This window comes from Mugil cephalus, chromosome 17, assembly GCF_022458985.1.
Source record: "Mugil cephalus isolate CIBA_MC_2020 chromosome 17, CIBA_Mcephalus_1.1, whole genome shotgun sequence".
Lineage (NCBI taxonomy): Eukaryota > Metazoa > Chordata > Actinopteri > Mugiliformes > Mugilidae > Mugil > Mugil cephalus.
Genome location: NC_061786.1, coordinates 4,635,825 through 4,652,261, shown reverse-complemented (window position 1 = coordinate 4,652,261; position 16,437 = coordinate 4,635,825). Strand labels below are relative to the sequence as shown.

Below are 16,437 nucleotides of genomic sequence, written 5' to 3'. Positions count from 1 at the left end.
GCGATTTTGCGCGTGTGTTTGCCGCCATCAAGGAGCGTCATCACTATGGGGTGGGGGTGCCTGGTCTGGTCTTGGTGGGTGGTTCATGTCTAAGTAACATCCACACGAATGCCAGGTCCAAAAGTTTCTCAGCAGAACATTGAATTGCCACAAGATGGTTGATGTTTTTTACTTCTCCTATGTTACTGCAACAGTCCAAAGAAATTCCAGATTCCAGGAATGTAAATGACTTAAAACGCTGACCCCAACCCTTCCAATCACAAGTATCTTATCCAGTGAATTAGTGTGGTAATAATTCAGTGTTATATTACCATAAGGTACACTACCAGTCAAAAGTTTGGACACACCTTCTCACCGAATCGAATGACAAGGTGTGTCCAAACTTTTTACTGATGGTGTATATTTGAAATGTGACTACGGGAATGGCTTGATAAACATTCTCTCCTCTGTTAGTGAGTAAAGCCTATGGTCTGTTGCTTACATGACTTATATTATTATCATCTGCATCTCCATATTTTTGTAATAATGTGTTTTAAGGCTTATGGAAGGCTTCCGTCAGTAGAAAATGCAGTTTCACTTGATAAGGGTATGTAGGCATTACTTTTGATTTGCATTTGTACCACTGTCAATCTATTATTCTATTCTTCTTTATAACAATGTAAAATATATTTAGCATTATTCTTATGGACATTATTGCGTTTTGCATGGCTGTGTCTGAAGAGTCATTGATACTGAAGATGGCTCATATATAGAAAGTGACCTATAACTGAGTCTGAGTGTTTTATGAATACATATTTTATGAAATCTAGCCCAGAAATACGATATTAGGACACAGCCCATCAGCTGCAAGGCTTATTTAAATGAGCCTCTCTACTACTATTGTGTTTTGGTGTCCCTGAGTAAGATGGTGCTTCTTTCGCAAAGGACTTAGAAGATACCCTTCCATCACCCGTTCTGTTTGGTCTTGATTTAGTGAGAATGAATGTGTAGTTCAGCATATAAAGGGAAGGCACAGGATGTTTCCTCCTCCTAATATAGTGTATACGTACTATATACTGTTACTATTACTCTTCTGTTACTGCCATAAATCTCTAACTGTGATTTATCATTAAACCTTTTTCGGTCGTCCATGGTCTGTAAGACTGATGTGTATGAGCAAGTGTCTTGTCTTGTTTCCTCTCTTGAGAAGTGTTTTGGAGACGCTACTTGTTTTCTGAGAACACAACTTAACAGCCCCCCTCTGAGAGAACTTTTACTTTACTTCTGTATTTCAAATTAGATATCTCCGATGAAGATTATTTTCTATCTCTTATTGAATAAAGCTAGATGTAATGATCTTCTGTGGTCACTCTTGGTCAATCTGACTGATTCAGATACAAGTAATTAGGTTTCCATAAAATGCTGCACAGCTTGGTGTCCTCTGCACTGTCCTCTATAGACATCTTCAGTATAGTCATGATTTGAAGCAGAGAAAGGTACGGTGCGTTCAGAATAACAGCGTGACCTCTGACACATTCACTTGATTACATGTCTCCCACTATCACAGTGCTGATTAGTGAGCAATGTTCTGCCGGACACTAGAAGTGCTGCCATGATTATAACAAGTCAGAAATGGCTGTAAGTTGATTTAGCTGAACAAGCCACTGATGAGCTGATAAAAGTGCCATTTGAACAAGGCTTCACTGAAAGCCAACGACTTTAGTTTACTTGGTTGACAATTTAAAAATAGCACAAAAACTTAAATATGTCTTCATTTCCTTCATTTTACATACCAGTCTCAAAGCAAACCACCTTCGGATCAATACAGCTAAATCCAAGGAGATGGTAGTGGATTACTAGAGGGCCAGGCCCCACCTGCAGCTTATAACCATCAACAGGGAGTGTGTAGCGGTGGTTCAGACCTATAAGTACCTGGGTCTACAACTTGATCACAAAGTGGACTGGTCGGCTAACATGGACTTGGTATACAGAAAAAAACAAAAAACAAATCAATCTCTTTATCCTCAGGAGGCTAAGATTAGTTAATATCTGCTGGAAGCTGCCAGACAAGTTCTGCCAGACTGTTGTTGCCAGTGCCCTCTTCTATGCTGTGGCTTTGCACTAAAAAGAAGGACACCTTGTGGCTGGACAAAGTGATACACAAGGTGGGCTCTGTGGTAGAGGGAAAAGCTAAGCTGGAGACCCCGACATCGGAAGCAGATGCAAGGACCTTGAACAAACTCCGGTCCATCATAATGTCCATAACCCACTACACGACACCATAGTCAGGCAGAAAAGCTTATTATTACTATTATTCTTGTTATTATCATCATTATTATTGTTGATAACCATTGTTTTATGAAAAATAAAGAAATGTCATTGTTGTCATTCAGTCCTGAGCTCGGCCATACATGCCGTTCTCTGTTGATGCGATAGGTGGCAGTACATTTATATCAGCTGACACCACTACTGGAGTCAACACAGGCGACGAAGTGCGGCGGCGAGCGATGAAAGGTTATTCTATAGGTGAGTGGACCTACCATACGGTCATCGCATGTCAGTGACATTTGCCTGAAACTGACTCCACTGCGTATTCTCGTCTGAAAGCTCCTAGTGGGTAGCACGTGGGCTTGCACGCACGTCCACGAGCTTCCAGAAGAAAAGTCAAGCTAGCCAGCGCCATCTTTCTTCTACTTCGTCTCAGCTTAAACGTGTACACTACTTAAAAACTCTGACAGCAACCTGCACAGACAGCTGCTATTATCCAAAGGCAAAATAGTAACAGCGTTACTTCCTTTAAATGCTTAAGAGATGTTTATTGTTCAGGGCTGGTGTGTCAAACAATGTCATAAACACTTCACTTCCGGTTTACCATAATAGCACATCTCTTTTGTATGTCGTATTGTCGTTGCTTTGCAGAGCAATTATTGCAAACGTGTCGCACAAATGTAAAATATGCATACATTTTTACTTAAGCTACAGAAATTGGTCCCAGCAATAAAAGATAGGCTTTTATTTTGAAGGGGGCGCCAAATTAGATGGCGTTGCCGTATTAAATGTAAACAATCTTCGAAACGAAAGCTAAGATTATTTAGAATAGATGTACAATACAAGTGTTTAACAAGTAAGTTCAGTTAGTAGCATAAATGGTAAAATGATGGAGTAAAATGTGACATTAAATATAAGCAATTCTTAAGGGCTTTAGTTATTTTTTCGTATTGACTCAATGCTGAGTGGATATTATTGAATTGAATGCCTTTATTGTTATATTACACAGCACAACGAGATTAAGATACAACTCCCTTGACACATCAATATTAGTAAATTTTGTCGATTATTTGGTATTTTTGATGTAATCCAAAAAGTGTCAATTTATTTTTACTGGCGTCACAGTGATCAGAGACAAAACAAACAAGTGCGACGTGAGCGTTTGGTCCTCTTTGATTTGCAACATTGTCGGTATATTGTTGTTACTATTTCTGACATATCTGGGTTTATCTCCGGTGGCACAGCAAGATCAGCGGTAAGACATAATACTTCCTGTCCACTCATTTTCCAGTGACTGGTTGGAGCTCCAACATGCAGAGTTTGGTAGTACGTGCACTGGCCATGAGGCAGCTGGGAAGGTTGAACCCTCGCCACCTGCAGGCTGCTGGATATGGATTGGGGCACACTGAATGGTGTCCGAGGACCATTCACACGCGCCAGCTGTGGGGCTGCTCGGCCTTCCCTGCACTTCCCTGTCACAGGTTGCCTCTCCGTAGCAGGGACGCCGTCAGGAGTTGGTCTGTTCATCAGTTGAGGTTTAAAAGCAACAAGAAGAAGAGTTCTTCTAGAGCGGCACAGGAAGAGGAGGAGGAGGAGGAGCAGGAAAAAGAAAAAGATGAAGATGAAAAAGACCCAGAGGACAGTGATTATGAAGATGTGGATCCAAATTACCCAAAGGACTATAAGGACATGGAGAAATATGTGCAGTCGTTGCGGTATGATGCCGTACTGAAGGCTGGCGTGGACATAGCTCGCAAGTAAGTCAGTGCATGTTGACAGCTTTCACAAATTTGGAGGCCATCTTTCCTTATAAACAGCAGATCTAGGGTGATGGTGGATAAATGGGTTTGCCCAGATTTGAGTTTTTGAGCTAATAAGGAAAATGTTCAAAACAGATTCCTAGCTTATTTACTCTGTAAAATGGCACTATAGTAGAAGTTGATTTAAATGGTCTGTCATGTTATTAGTATCATATTTATAGAAACATGCAATTGACAGAAAACAACATATTTTATGAACCTGAGTCGAGATTAACCTCCACTTCATCTTCCGACAGTAAAATTGAGGACGCATTCTACAGCGGCAATCTCAGACTAAATGGACAGAGACTCATCAAGAAAAGTAAAACAGTGAGTGTTTGTTTTTTGTTTTTTCTCATAAATGATGTACTCCTCATATTCTCACATTTCCCAGCCTGTCCTCTCACATATGTGTTGTATTTTGTTCGATCTTCAGGTTAAAGTTGGGGACACCTTGGACATGGTACTATCAGAGGACCCAGAAAAAAACACTGTTACTTTGGCACGAGTCATCCTCAGAAGGGTTTTTGGTGAAACCAGTAGAACAGACAAATATAAAGTTGCCCTACGACGGTGGAAATGCCTCGAGCTTTCCAAGGAAGAGGCCTTTAAGCCGTGAACCTGCATAGCAGAGTACTGACTGTAGCATCATTGGCCAGCGAGGGCAACGATGGACATATGAGTGCTATCAAATGACTTCTATTTAAGTGGCTTCCAGCATGTTGGATAGAGATTGGATCACACAGGTGTAATGTGATGGTTAATATTTGTCAGTGGTCGCAGACATTAAGAAGTTGACTAAGAGAAACATTTTTAATCTGTACCTTTCCCCTCATTGTTGTGAAACTCAATAAAAGGTGCACTTCAAAGTTTTGAGTTTTGAAAATCCCGTCCTTATGACGATGGAGAACACACAGGCTTTTTCTGCAAGTTTTGAGTTTTCATCTGAATGAGCAATTTTGATTTGCTTAACTGTTCATAACATTTTATATTAATTTCCATCCTTAATACATTCACTGGCCACCTTATTAGGTATGGCTGTTCAACTACTCTTATAGAGTAGATACAAATGTCTTATCAGCCAGTTACATGGCAACAAGTCAGCTGGCATAGGCATGTACACACAATCAAGATGATCTGGAAAAGAGAAAATATCAGACATCAGAGGACAAGGCCAGACTGGGTCAAGCTGAACTCGCATAACCACTTGTTAGAACCGAGATACGCAGAAGAGCATCTGAAGAAGATGGGCTACAGCAGCAGAAGACCACACCGAGTGCCACTCCTGTCAGCTAAGAACAGGAAACCAAAGCCACATTTCGCAAGGGCTCATCCACGTTCATCTGAGAAGATTGGAAAAAACACTGCCACGTTTGATGAGTCATCTATGACATTGAGATGGTAGGGTAAGAATTTGACATAACACTAAAGCATGGATCCGTCCTGCATTGTATTAACAGTTTAGGCTGGGGGTTGTAGTAGTAGTAGTAGTGGTGGTGGTGGTGGTGGTGGTGGTGGTGGTGATGGTGGCGGTGGCGGTGGCGGTGGCGGTGGCGGTGGCGGTGCTTCTGCAGCAGCAGCAGCAGCAGCAGCAGCAACTGTTAATTTTCAGCATCATGACCACAGTGAACCAATCTTCTAATGACTATTTCCAACAGGATAATGCACCATGTCACAAAGCTAAAATCATCTCTGGTTTCTTGAACTTGATAGTGAATTTACCGCATTCAAATGCAATGAAGAATTAAGGGAGTTTTAAGATAAAAGGGCGTCCAACCCGGTATAGGCAACGTGTACCTCGTAAGGTACACAGCTGTGTTTGGGTGAGCAGCGGGGTAAACCTTGGACAGGTTTCCAATCTATCTCAGGGCTAACACAAAGAGACAGGCAACCATTCACTCTCACACCTATGGCCAATTTAGAATCACCAATTAACGGTGGGAGGAAGCCGGAGTACCTGGAGAAGACCCACGCAGACACAGAGAGTACTTATTAGTTTAGTTCTTAAAATAATTCAAGAAGGGAACAACCTTTTTCATGACAATCTAGACAAGTGACCAGGGACACATCATACTCGCACTGCAAGAAGAATGTGGTTCACATGCAGCCCAACAACATCCTGTGTCTTGGGTGTGTTTACACCTGCACTAAAAAACTGCCCACGTGTGGCGTGATCACATACGATGCCAGGGTGAACAGGGTCAAGCCAATATTTATGCTGCACAATGCAGAGCTTGCTAGGAGGCCTTCAGTACGGGCAGCCAGTATTTAATATGTCCAAGTGACATACCCACAATGGGAACAGGTCAGTGCTGTCATGTAAAACAGTCCAGTTGCACGTCATATTTATACTTGTGATTTTATTAGAAATTTGTTACCATGATCCATTGTCATGTTAAATTATCTTTATAATATAAACTTCTATAAGAAGGCTTAACATAAGCAAATTGTTATTAAAACAGTGGTGGCACAATGCTACATCAGTAACTGCAATGGAAATATATCACACCATTGTCACTCATTTCTATTCATAGAGCAAATGTGTGATCTATGCTGTTAGCTACTATCATTGTTATCATTTTTAAGGCTACAACACTTATCAACAAAGTACAGTATGTTAGGTAAGCTATGACAGTTTGGCTTATAAATAGGAGCAATTTGAACTTTTTATCCAACAATAATAAGACTATGTAAACTAGAACATCTACTGCTGTAGCCAAAAGGTAAAATATGAGTAAGAAGACTAGTGAAGAAACTCATAACAGCTTGGCTTCATCCTACATAGGACAGTTGGTAAAAGCTCAACAATGCAGTTTCAGCTTATATACTGTGCAATTATTTTTTTGTGACAAAGTGTTGACTAACTGCAGAGTACTGTAACTAGGACACAGTGCTTGACCTCTTGGCCTTTTTAAGAATGTCACATTTCTTGCGATTGGGACGCCGGCAGCGCTCGTCAATGCTTGGCACACATTCATAGTGCCACACCTCCTCCATCTTATCCACAGGATACACTGCTTCCACATAGTGACGGATCAGTCTCAGTCGCACGGGGTCGAGCTGCTTCTTATTGCAGGCGCCTGAATGGTTGTACTGCAGCCGCAGGTTCTCCTGGGTGAAGAGCTCCGGGAAGAGGCGCACCAATAGGCGGGCAGCAAAGTTACCAACAGAGAGGCTCTGCTGGACGATTTCCCGTACCTCAGTGTCTGTGAGCAGGTAGACAGAAGGTACTGGGAAATCAGGTTTGGATACAGTCAGTTCGTCGAGGGGAATTTTGCAGAAGTCTTTGCTACTTTTCTCAGGAGGTAAAGAGGGGATATCTGGATCCTCTCTAGTGTTATCCGGATTCAGCTGGTTTAGCTGGCAAAGGAAGTCCTGGTCTGAATCTTGTCCATACACTTTGCGTTGCTGCAGATAAGATCTCCTTTGCTCCGTGTCACGCCTCCTGCACCTCTCATCAAGTTTGCCCACAAATTCTAACATCCAAACTCGGTCGTTTTTGGCTCGAGGGTAGACTAACTGCACATAGTGACGGATCAGGTTGACACGAACAGGGTCAAGCTGCTTTTTCCCAAGGGAACCACTGCAGTTGTACTGCTTTCTAATGTTCTCATGGGTAAAGAGCTCAGGGAACATAAGCACCAGCAGCCGAGAGGCAAAGTTTCCAATGGACAAGCTACATTCATAGTTGTTCTTGAGCTGTTCCCTGGACAAGATGAACTCCTGGGGAACAGTGAAGTCAGGAAGAGGAATTTCTAGATTGTCAAAATCCACAGGAGTAAGCAATGACTTTTTGGACTTGCGACTAGGCCTTTCATATTCACTCACCTCTGGAACCTTAATAATAGAAACCTCTTCAGGAAGGCTAGCCAGGTCATAGCCCTCGTCGTTGATGTTGTCAGGATCACTTCCATTGCCATTACTATGAGGACCATCAAGTGCATCTTCCATGTGCTGAATGCACACCTGAAGCCAGCTGTCCTCGGGCACGTCAGGAAAGTTTGCCTCCATGTACTTTCTTATTATTTCCATCTTGTCAGAGTCCAAAATCAGCTGTCCCACACTACTAAAACTGCTGGAACCTTCTGGCATTTTACCCTCTTCAAAAACCTCAGGGAAGAGACGGTGCATAAGAAAAATTACAAAGTCTTCAGGGGAGGAGAACTCATCCAACTCCTCTGTGACTTGTGTATTGAATGCAAAGTCTGACACAGACAGGCTGCTCTGTTGGTTATCTACAGAGATGTGTTCCTCTTGACCCTGCTCATTAATGAAGCGATAGGTCTGAGGACATTCAGCTTTTATACCAGCACCTGTGATTGTTTGCTTCCTGAGCAGGCGGGCACTCTCCATGTCTCTCTGTGCCCAGAAGCGATTAAAGAAGTCATTGATCTGAAGGAGGCATTCTTCTTGCCACACATTGTTGTTCTTGACTAACGGGTAGCATACCTCAACATAGTTGCGAATCAGCTGCAGGTGGAGAGATTCCAGAGTTCGCTTGCTCGCCATGCAGTCGTGAGAGCACTCCCTAGCTTTGAACAGCTCCGGGAACAGATGCACCAGCAGCCGACATCCCAGCTCCCCAGCACCAGATGTCTGCTCCATCAGTTGATTCAATTCGTCACTCGTTAGCAGATACTCAGGTGGAGGCTGGAACTCCGTCACCATCTCAGCTGGTTTGATCTGTTTCTTAATCCGCATGACTTCAAGGGTTAACAAGTCAACTTTACTGTGGAGTTGGGTCATGCTGGAATTTAAGGTATTGAGGATGAAAAACATTTTTTCAATAAGCGGATAAAGGCTAGAGTCTGTTGAGGAAGGTTGTCCTGCGCTGTCCGTGGGGGGACAAGTCTCCACTTGGCCGTTTTGCTCTGGACTTTGGAGTTTGGATGAGAAGATGCTACTGTAGTTGAGCTGATTCACGCCACATTGACTGACTTGCTGCTCCAGACTTGGTGTGTTCCTCTTCTCCGAGATCCTGTGGGAGATGCTGAAGAGAGGCTTTCTGTAGGAGACTCTGGATTTCTCCTGGACACAATCCTTCTTCTCTCCAGCGGTGCTGAGGCAAAGAGGCTCATGTCTGCTGCTCTCATCCATCAGGTGCCGCCTCATCTAGACAGAGTAAGGAACATTCAAATGTGCACAGATGGAAATAACATATTGTATTTGGAATACACATTTTCTTTGATATTATATTTAATTTGATATTATGATTAGATAGATTTTACCTCTGTAGAGATTCTGGCTCTCTTGCTGCTCGTGGACTGGTCTGTATCAGAGTCGATCTCTGCAGATGACCGTTTACCAGCTCCGGTAGCCGCAGGAGATCCTCCCCCATCTCCTTGAGGTGGCTCACAAATAACAAAGTCCTCCCTCTCTTCTTTAACGTCCTGGATATGCTTGTGTTCTGCAAATGATGCAACATTTATATCTCCTTCCTTCTAATGTAGCTACACCATATTTTTTTAACTACAACACATGCTAGTGGGAATGTCTGTTCAACACTTATCTGCACAGATTACGGATGTGGAACTTGCCTTTCTCAAGCATCGCTTCGCCTGAAATTTCCCCATGCTCACAGGAATTCATAGCCTAGAAAGATAGGAACACAGGAAGTCAAGTCACAGGAAAAACGGGGTATATGTTAACATACAGTATGTATTGTGACAGTAGTGCTAAAGCAAATATTAGATCACAGTTACCTGACAGAAAATAATGCTTGTTAGTAATTACTTAATAAACAAAAGTGGCAAACATTTGATTCTAGGAATATGTTAGGGACTTACAGACTATTGGTCTGACAATGATTTTAAGATTGTCATACAGTGATGACTTTTCTGTAGATATCACTGTATGTGCGACAATTGCGATATTAAGATAATAATTAGTCAATTAATTTATAGTTAAATACTAGTTGCCTGCAGTCTTAATATGTGCACGGATCATATGAAAAGCTACAAACTATTAAGTTAACATAAATGTTGTTATACGCTACCGTTATGACAAACACCATGTGACCAGCTTGCAGCTAAACACATCATCTGGTTTCGCTTGTGGTCTACCAGGGTCATCAGATGAACAACATGCAACGTGTTTCACCTCCTACAAACGTAAAGTAGCTCTATCTTTGACAGGGAATAGTTCAGCCGTACGTGCCAGCATACGCCGAGCTCCCTCCTAGCTCCCCTCCAGCGTTTATAACCAGCTACTTCCTCATTCTTCCGCCCATGAACCCTTGAACCAAAACACAAACCAAACCAGTCGTGCGGGAGTAACTCTTCACAAAGGCCCGCCGCAAACTTTACATTTTAACAACTATAAGCACCACCGTGGATATCAGTGCATAGCATTTGTTTTTATTAGCGCTACATTTTGTGTGTGAATTTTAATGACGCGGCAATGTTTGCGTGGACGAGTCCACCCCCCCCACCTCCTCCTGCTCTGACTCTTGGTAAATTAACGGTAAACGCGCGTGACCGGCGGTTTGAGCTCACCTTTACTAGTCCGTGCCATCTTTCAGGACTGTTAGCGAAATGCCGAACATATCTGCGGGCCGTCACGGTACTTTATTTGCAGGTAATTGTTGTTCTTGTTGTTGATGTTTTTTTTTTCTCGCTCGGCTTCTGCGCTTTCTCGCGTGACGTGACGGGGCGCGCGCGCTGCTGTGTCACTTCCGCACAGCTGTGGATGGAGAGAGAGAGAGGAGTGAAAAATAAACCGAGCTACAATTGCAGTTTTATTAGTATAAAGAAACTCGGTTAAGCACGGTTAAACTCACACAACTACGTGAAAATAAGAGAATTGCTTTTTAAAAAGTATTTAATTACAAGTGGTACCGTGCTCATGTACCTGCACCTTTCAACCACCAAGAGATTTTGAGATTGACATCATGTCATGACGTTTGTCTTAGAAACACAGTAAAAGTCGACGTCAGTTTGTTAATTAATAAAATATATTACTTGTTAATTAATAGGTTAAAATAATACATTATGAGCAGTGCATCCTCACCAAACAGATAAGAAAGTATTAAGCATCACTATTTTAGCTTTCTTCTATTTTATTTTCTATGATTGGAATTTAGCTACTCACATTTTTATGTGTGGTTAAAAAAATACCAAGATAACTAAGCTAACAAAGATGTTTATTTCAATAACAGCCCGTTGTGTAAAAAATAATTAAAAAAAAGAAAAGAAAGAAAAAAGAAAATTTGATTTAAAGTCAATAATATGTATGAAAACAACATTTTATATAAAGCAATTATTGTCATGTCATTTCTTTCTTAAGTAGCGTCTTATAAATCTCAGTTTTCATAAATTTGCTATTAATTGACAACTAATGTAGGTATATACATTATGTACTCACAGAATGACAACAAATGATTCTTGAATCTTGAATTATGTATACATACTGTAAGAAACCAATACAAGTATAAGTGAAGTTTGGGTCTTTGTACTTTACCTGCATTAATGGTACTTCAACATTTATTTATTTCTAAGTATGGTATCTACACTATCTACTATCTACACGCCTGCCCGACAATTGCCTTACATCAATATAACTTGATTTTTAAATTTGTAACCACCATAAAATACCAAACGACCTAAAACTATTAAGGGTATACAATAACTAGAAACAATCCCATCTCGACCATCAGCATTAAAATGCATTCTCGTAGCTCAACATACACAAACTACTCTGAAACTCGTCCACTGACAAATTTACTATGACCCAAATATTTAACACAATGGGTGTTTCTCTCCTTACACCTTAAATGTGGTGGTTCTCTACTTTTACTCAACAATGCAATAGAGTATTGTTTATTGCTTGGATTCTTCTTCTTCTTGTCTTCAACACTCAGCTCAGGTTTGTTGATACTGTATACTGTAACCAGTGCTTAATAACGTACATGATCACAAAGTTTAATGAAATGAAATTAAAAAGAAGTTTGATATGATTGTATTTACTGCGAGTTACTAGAATGCCAATGTATTTCCCTCAGAGAAAGTGAAAATATTGTGCTCATCATCAGGCTTGCTATTGTGGCTTATATTTTTAATCGGGTGTTACTGGAAAAATAGACTATTATAATCCTCCTATTTTACATATTAATATGTCATCTGCCTAAGAAACCATCAAGGAACAGCATTAATGTGTCGACAACATATAGGATTTTCACTGATGCATTCATGCTTTCTGCAGTTATTCCTGTAGTTTTAAACATGCTGCATAAAATGACAAGTATTGCAGAAATGAATGTAGGCTTTTATTTTCTTAGTTCAAAATAAACAGATATTGAATTTTCACTAGCTTAGTTTAATTCAATTCTAATCTTACAAACTGTGTGTATTTATTTTGGCCTAAGTATTTTAAAAGATTTTGATCTTAAAGCCATAACTCTTGTTCTGCACAGGTTGAAGTACTAAGACAAAATTATGTGGACAACATCACCCTCAAGTGGAAAAAGATTGCAACAAACTTTTGAATGAGCTTTAATGGTTCCTGTCTGTTGCTCCGGCATACCAGGAGTATGAGGGCTTTGTGTAAAACAGGAGGCTCATCAGACCCCACCTTAAGCAAAATAACACATTCTATGTTGTGTAGTGATAATGCATGTGACGATGGCTGCATCCACCAAATACTCTTCTGTGCAACTAATTATTAATTGAGGTATCAATCTGTCTGAATTTGCCATGATTTTTACAAAAAGAAAAAAAGGCTGTCATTTATGCAATAAAAAGCAGGCAGGTGTTTAAATTTGAAGCTGTCTGTGGGAAATATACTTGTCCATTGAAAAGACAACCACCAGCCTTAAAACTGACAGCCGATCAGTAAAGCTTATGTGTGCTGACCTCCTGATTTTATATTTCAACCATTCTTGCTAGAAATCACACTACAGATATAGTAAAGCCAACCGTTTCACAGTATTATATGACATACCATGTTCAGACTGTGCAGATAAAGCTTTGCAGGGATGTATTATCAACATGGAGTTGGTGACAGCCAAAAGCAACTCTGGGAAATTGCTAATAATAGACGGAAACAAATGGAAGTGAGACATTTTGTTGCAATCAGAAGTTTGATTTGTAATGGATATTAGCAGCTGTACGGGCCTGGTTACTTGAGCTATAAGCTTGAACTTGTTTCCTTTTTGTCAGTCTGAGGTGAACAAAAGACTTTGCCATGATTCCATCAATTCTATCACCCAATGTTCTGTTCTCAGCCACAAATATGTCGATACAGAGATGATATAACAAGACAACGTGTGGCTGGTGCGGCTCTCATTATTCGGCTAATGAGCTGTCTCCATGGCAGTCTGATCTGTCAGCCAATGAAGCGAGCAGGACCTGTGCAGGGGGGAAGCACGGCCCAGGGTCAGCCAGGCGGCGGCATGCGACGAGGGGCCGGCGTGCAGCACTTAACACGGGGAAGAGCTCGTTAAAGTGTCATTTTTGGCCAATATGCTCGTCTGTGTCGAAGAGGCCAATCAGCCATACTGTTCCCATCTCAGGAGAATGACTTTCATCCATCATCGTCACCTATATGATGATATTAGCAGGTGTTTACTGATAGGCCATTCAGAGGAAGACAAATGGAAAGTCTAATGTCACTACACACTCGTATTCACTCTTTTTGCACACAGGACTATTCCTAATAGGGTCACATGGACTGCAAGGCATCTTTCTCAGTATGCACGGGAGAGGGAAGCAGAGAGAGATCATGACTACAACATCAGGCCATCACAGGATTTAAATATATAGGACTCAAAAAGATAGAATCATTCACATGTGCAAGACTCTATGTATGTCTTTGTGTTGCGGAAACCCTATAAACAAATATGGAGACTAAACCAAGCGGCAAACCTATAACACCTGCAAAGAAATGCCATTATTTTTAGGGTATGACGTTTCTTGGCAACAAAGGTGTGATTGCTCTCCGCTGAAATAAAAGAAAAAATTAAACAGCTGTCTGCCGATCATTTATTATTTATTTATCATTTAAGTATTCTGTAGACATGCCTAGTCTATTTCCAGCCGCGATATGGAAATGAGAACAAGTCAGAAACAAATGCTACTTAAAACATACTGGGTTTGGAGGGCTCCAGTGATTTACCACTACAACAAACATATCATTGAAAAATGATATGAGCTACACTTCCCACAATGCAATCTAAACACCTTGTATCAGAGTCTCTCTGTCTTTAAATATATATTTCAAACTCTACAGTCAAAGACTGACGAACAAGGATTATACATATACTTAAATTAAGCCCCTCCAACGCTGGAAAAGTTGTTTTTGCACCGTTTTCACTTGAAGCTTGAATAATAGTCCTCATCAATTACTGACTGTTCATTGATGAAATTTAAACACTGAGTTTGCTCCATATGCTTTTCAAGCCAGAACGTACGCTCTATCAGCCATGACTCAGTGGATGAAAAACTATCTTAAATGATGATTTACAAACCACTTTTAAGGCTTTCATTTTGGAAAGTGCGTCCTGTCATTTTGAATAGCAGTGCTTTTCTGTCCTATTTAGCGGGTCAACCCACTCTAAAATAATGTTACTGCTTTGTTTCAGTGGGAGTTCCTAATGATGCTGCTTCTTAAAGTTCACATCTAAAATGTAAACAGAAAAACATCTCCGGGATAAAACATTTGACTTTTCATTGAACCTTCCAGTGTCAAGACAGGCTGCATCTTTTCGGTCACACTTATAATTTAACATCTTCGGCAGCGTTTCCATGTATGTAATGGAATCTGTTGAACTGCGCTGTGCTGACCCACTCTCTCCACTGGACCCTGCTGTAATTACACCACTCATCGTCTGGGCCAGGCACACTAGGCCGCTGTTAGCCTCTTCGTGTTTTGGATGTAAACTTATAGTCTTGCCAACTCTTGCTTTCATGACACCCAAGACTCTCCCACTGGAAACTGTAAGCAAACACAGAGTCAGGTTTCTGCTGTGCAGGATATAAAGCTGAAAAACCTCTCCCCTTCTTTCTTCACTTTATGTCAGATACTCGGTGGATTACAAAAAGATTAATGCTGGCAGCAGCAAAGTCTCAAGGAAGAAAAAAAAAGATGATTTCTGTTCTACATTAAAATTTTAAGTTTACCACTGGAAGAACTCTGTTTTCCCCTTGAAGTTGAAAACAAAAACCTCATCCCATCAGATCCTCTCTGCAGCGCTCTGTTGATTTCTGCTGGGAGTGTCCGTGCAACAGTTTCATTGCTCAGGCCAGGCCTCGTCTTCTGAAAAAGTTTTGTTTAGTAACTATATTTGTCATTCTGGCAGTGCCCCAGCCTCTTTCCTTGTTTGGTCCTTTTAACTTTCCATGTAACTTTCCTCATGTCTCCTCACGGCAAGGATAAATATTTCATGAAGAGCCTGAGGCTTTCCCTGGCACATCCAGTACCTCGCTGTACCCAGGAAGGCCGAGCAGCGGAAACCAAAACAGCAGAGGAAGTGGACGTACAGCTCAGCAACAGACAGGGGCTTGTTTTTGAAATAGTTCACTCCACATCACCTCCTCTTACGCTTCAACTCCGCCTTCTTCTCTCATATCCTATCGTCTCCTCTCCTGTCTCACACGCCCGCATGTTTATTCCTCACATCCATTTTTTTTTTTACCTTCAGCCCCCTATTTTTTTTTTTTTTTTTTTAACTGTTACTTTCTGAAGTATCTGATCACGTAATTGTATCTAACATGTTAAGAAGACACTTGAAAAGCAGCAATACTCCTGGTGAAGAGGAATAGAAGTTACTGATATCTTTGTGTTGTGTTATTTTTCTTATAATATTCCTATCTGAATGCCATAAATCATTCTCCAACCTTCTTATCATAACTCTTATAGTCATACATTATACCAACTAAGTCACCTTTAATAAAACTTCTATTGCCACTAACAGTTTTATTTCCCTGTGCTCTTGTTTATCCCAATAATACTGACTTCATGAGCAATCTCTATACCCACTTAACATTTCTACAATTCATATTTTGAAAGCTAGTCCTATTTATTCTTTTATTTTTAATGGTGTAATGTTTACCGCTTTCATGATGGCTCACTGTCTTAACAAACTAAAGGACAAGGCTTATAAATATTTTGACTTGATGACCTTCACTATATATCTAAAAGTAGAGGCTCACTGATGTCTATATCAAATTTCAGGGCAATCAATCCAACAGTTGTGTGTATTTCAATATTTTGAATGTTATCATTTTGAAATTTGAACGTATTGGGCCTTATCCTCTGGGATCCATGAATGTCTCATCGTGTTGCGCAAACCATCACTTAAAAAAATGAAAACTTTTACATGACACCAGGAAAATTCGGCCAGCGGTTGTCGAGATATTTTAGCCTGGACCAAGAAACACAGCAACTGGAACTCTTT

General features: G+C 40.8%; 2 protein-coding genes across 4 annotated transcripts; one reads left to right on the top strand and one right to left on the bottom strand.

The window, feature by feature from the left end:
* Window positions 1–2,410: 2,410 nt before the first annotated feature.
* On the top strand, window positions 2,411–4,915 carry mtres1 (mitochondrial transcription rescue factor 1). The gene is made up of 4 exons (XM_047611772.1): window positions 2,411–2,505; window positions 3,539–4,004; window positions 4,304–4,376; window positions 4,483–4,915. The coding sequence occupies exons 1-4, from the start codon at window positions 2,487–2,489 to the stop codon at window positions 4,663–4,665; spliced, it is 741 nt and encodes a 246-aa protein (XP_047467728.1). The 5' UTR covers window positions 2,411–2,486; the 3' UTR covers window positions 4,666–4,915.
* A 1,476-nt stretch (window positions 4,916–6,391) lies between these two features.
* On the bottom strand, window positions 6,392–10,702 carry bend3 (BEN domain containing 3). 3 transcript variants are annotated; one of them, XM_047612013.1, is made up of 5 exons: window positions 10,042–10,486; window positions 9,584–9,638; window positions 9,275–9,453; window positions 7,875–9,158; window positions 6,392–7,769 (listed from the first exon to the last, which is right to left on the bottom strand). In XM_047612013.1, the coding sequence occupies exons 1-5, from the start codon at window positions 10,057–10,059 to the stop codon at window positions 6,927–6,929; spliced, it is 2,379 nt and encodes a 792-aa protein (XP_047467969.1). In that variant the 5' UTR covers window positions 10,060–10,486; the 3' UTR covers window positions 6,392–6,926. The 3 variants fall into 3 exon arrangements, with proteins under 3 accessions (XP_047467969.1, XP_047467968.1, XP_047467967.1); XM_047612012.1 differs by lacking the exon at window positions 10,042–10,486 and adding an exon at window positions 10,541–10,702 and having other exon boundaries at window positions 6,392–9,158; XM_047612011.1 differs by having other exon boundaries at window positions 6,392–9,158; window positions 10,042–10,485.
* Window positions 10,703–16,437: the final 5,735 nt, after the last annotated feature.

What these genes read in the sequence shown, in the direction of transcription:
- mtres1 (XM_047611772.1), top strand. An exon ending in GGCGTGGACATAGCTCGCAA is followed by an intron (nt 4,005 to 4,303) that starts GTAAGTCAGTGC and finishes ATCTTCCGACAG; the next exon opens with TAAAATTGAGGACGCATTCT. An exon ending in TCATCAAGAAAAGTAAAACA is followed by an intron (nt 4,377 to 4,482) that starts GTGAGTGTTTGT and finishes TTCGATCTTCAG; the next exon opens with GTTAAAGTTGGGGACACCTT.
- bend3 (XM_047612011.1), bottom strand. An exon ending in CGAAGCGATGCTTGAGAAAG is followed by an intron (nt 9,454 to 9,583) that starts GCAAGTTCCACA and finishes CATCATTTGCAG; the next exon opens with AACACAAGCATATCCAGGAC. An exon ending in GAGCCAGAATCTCTACAGAG is followed by an intron (nt 9,159 to 9,274) that starts GTAAAATCTATC and finishes TACTCTGTCTAG; the next exon opens with ATGAGGCGGCACCTGATGGA.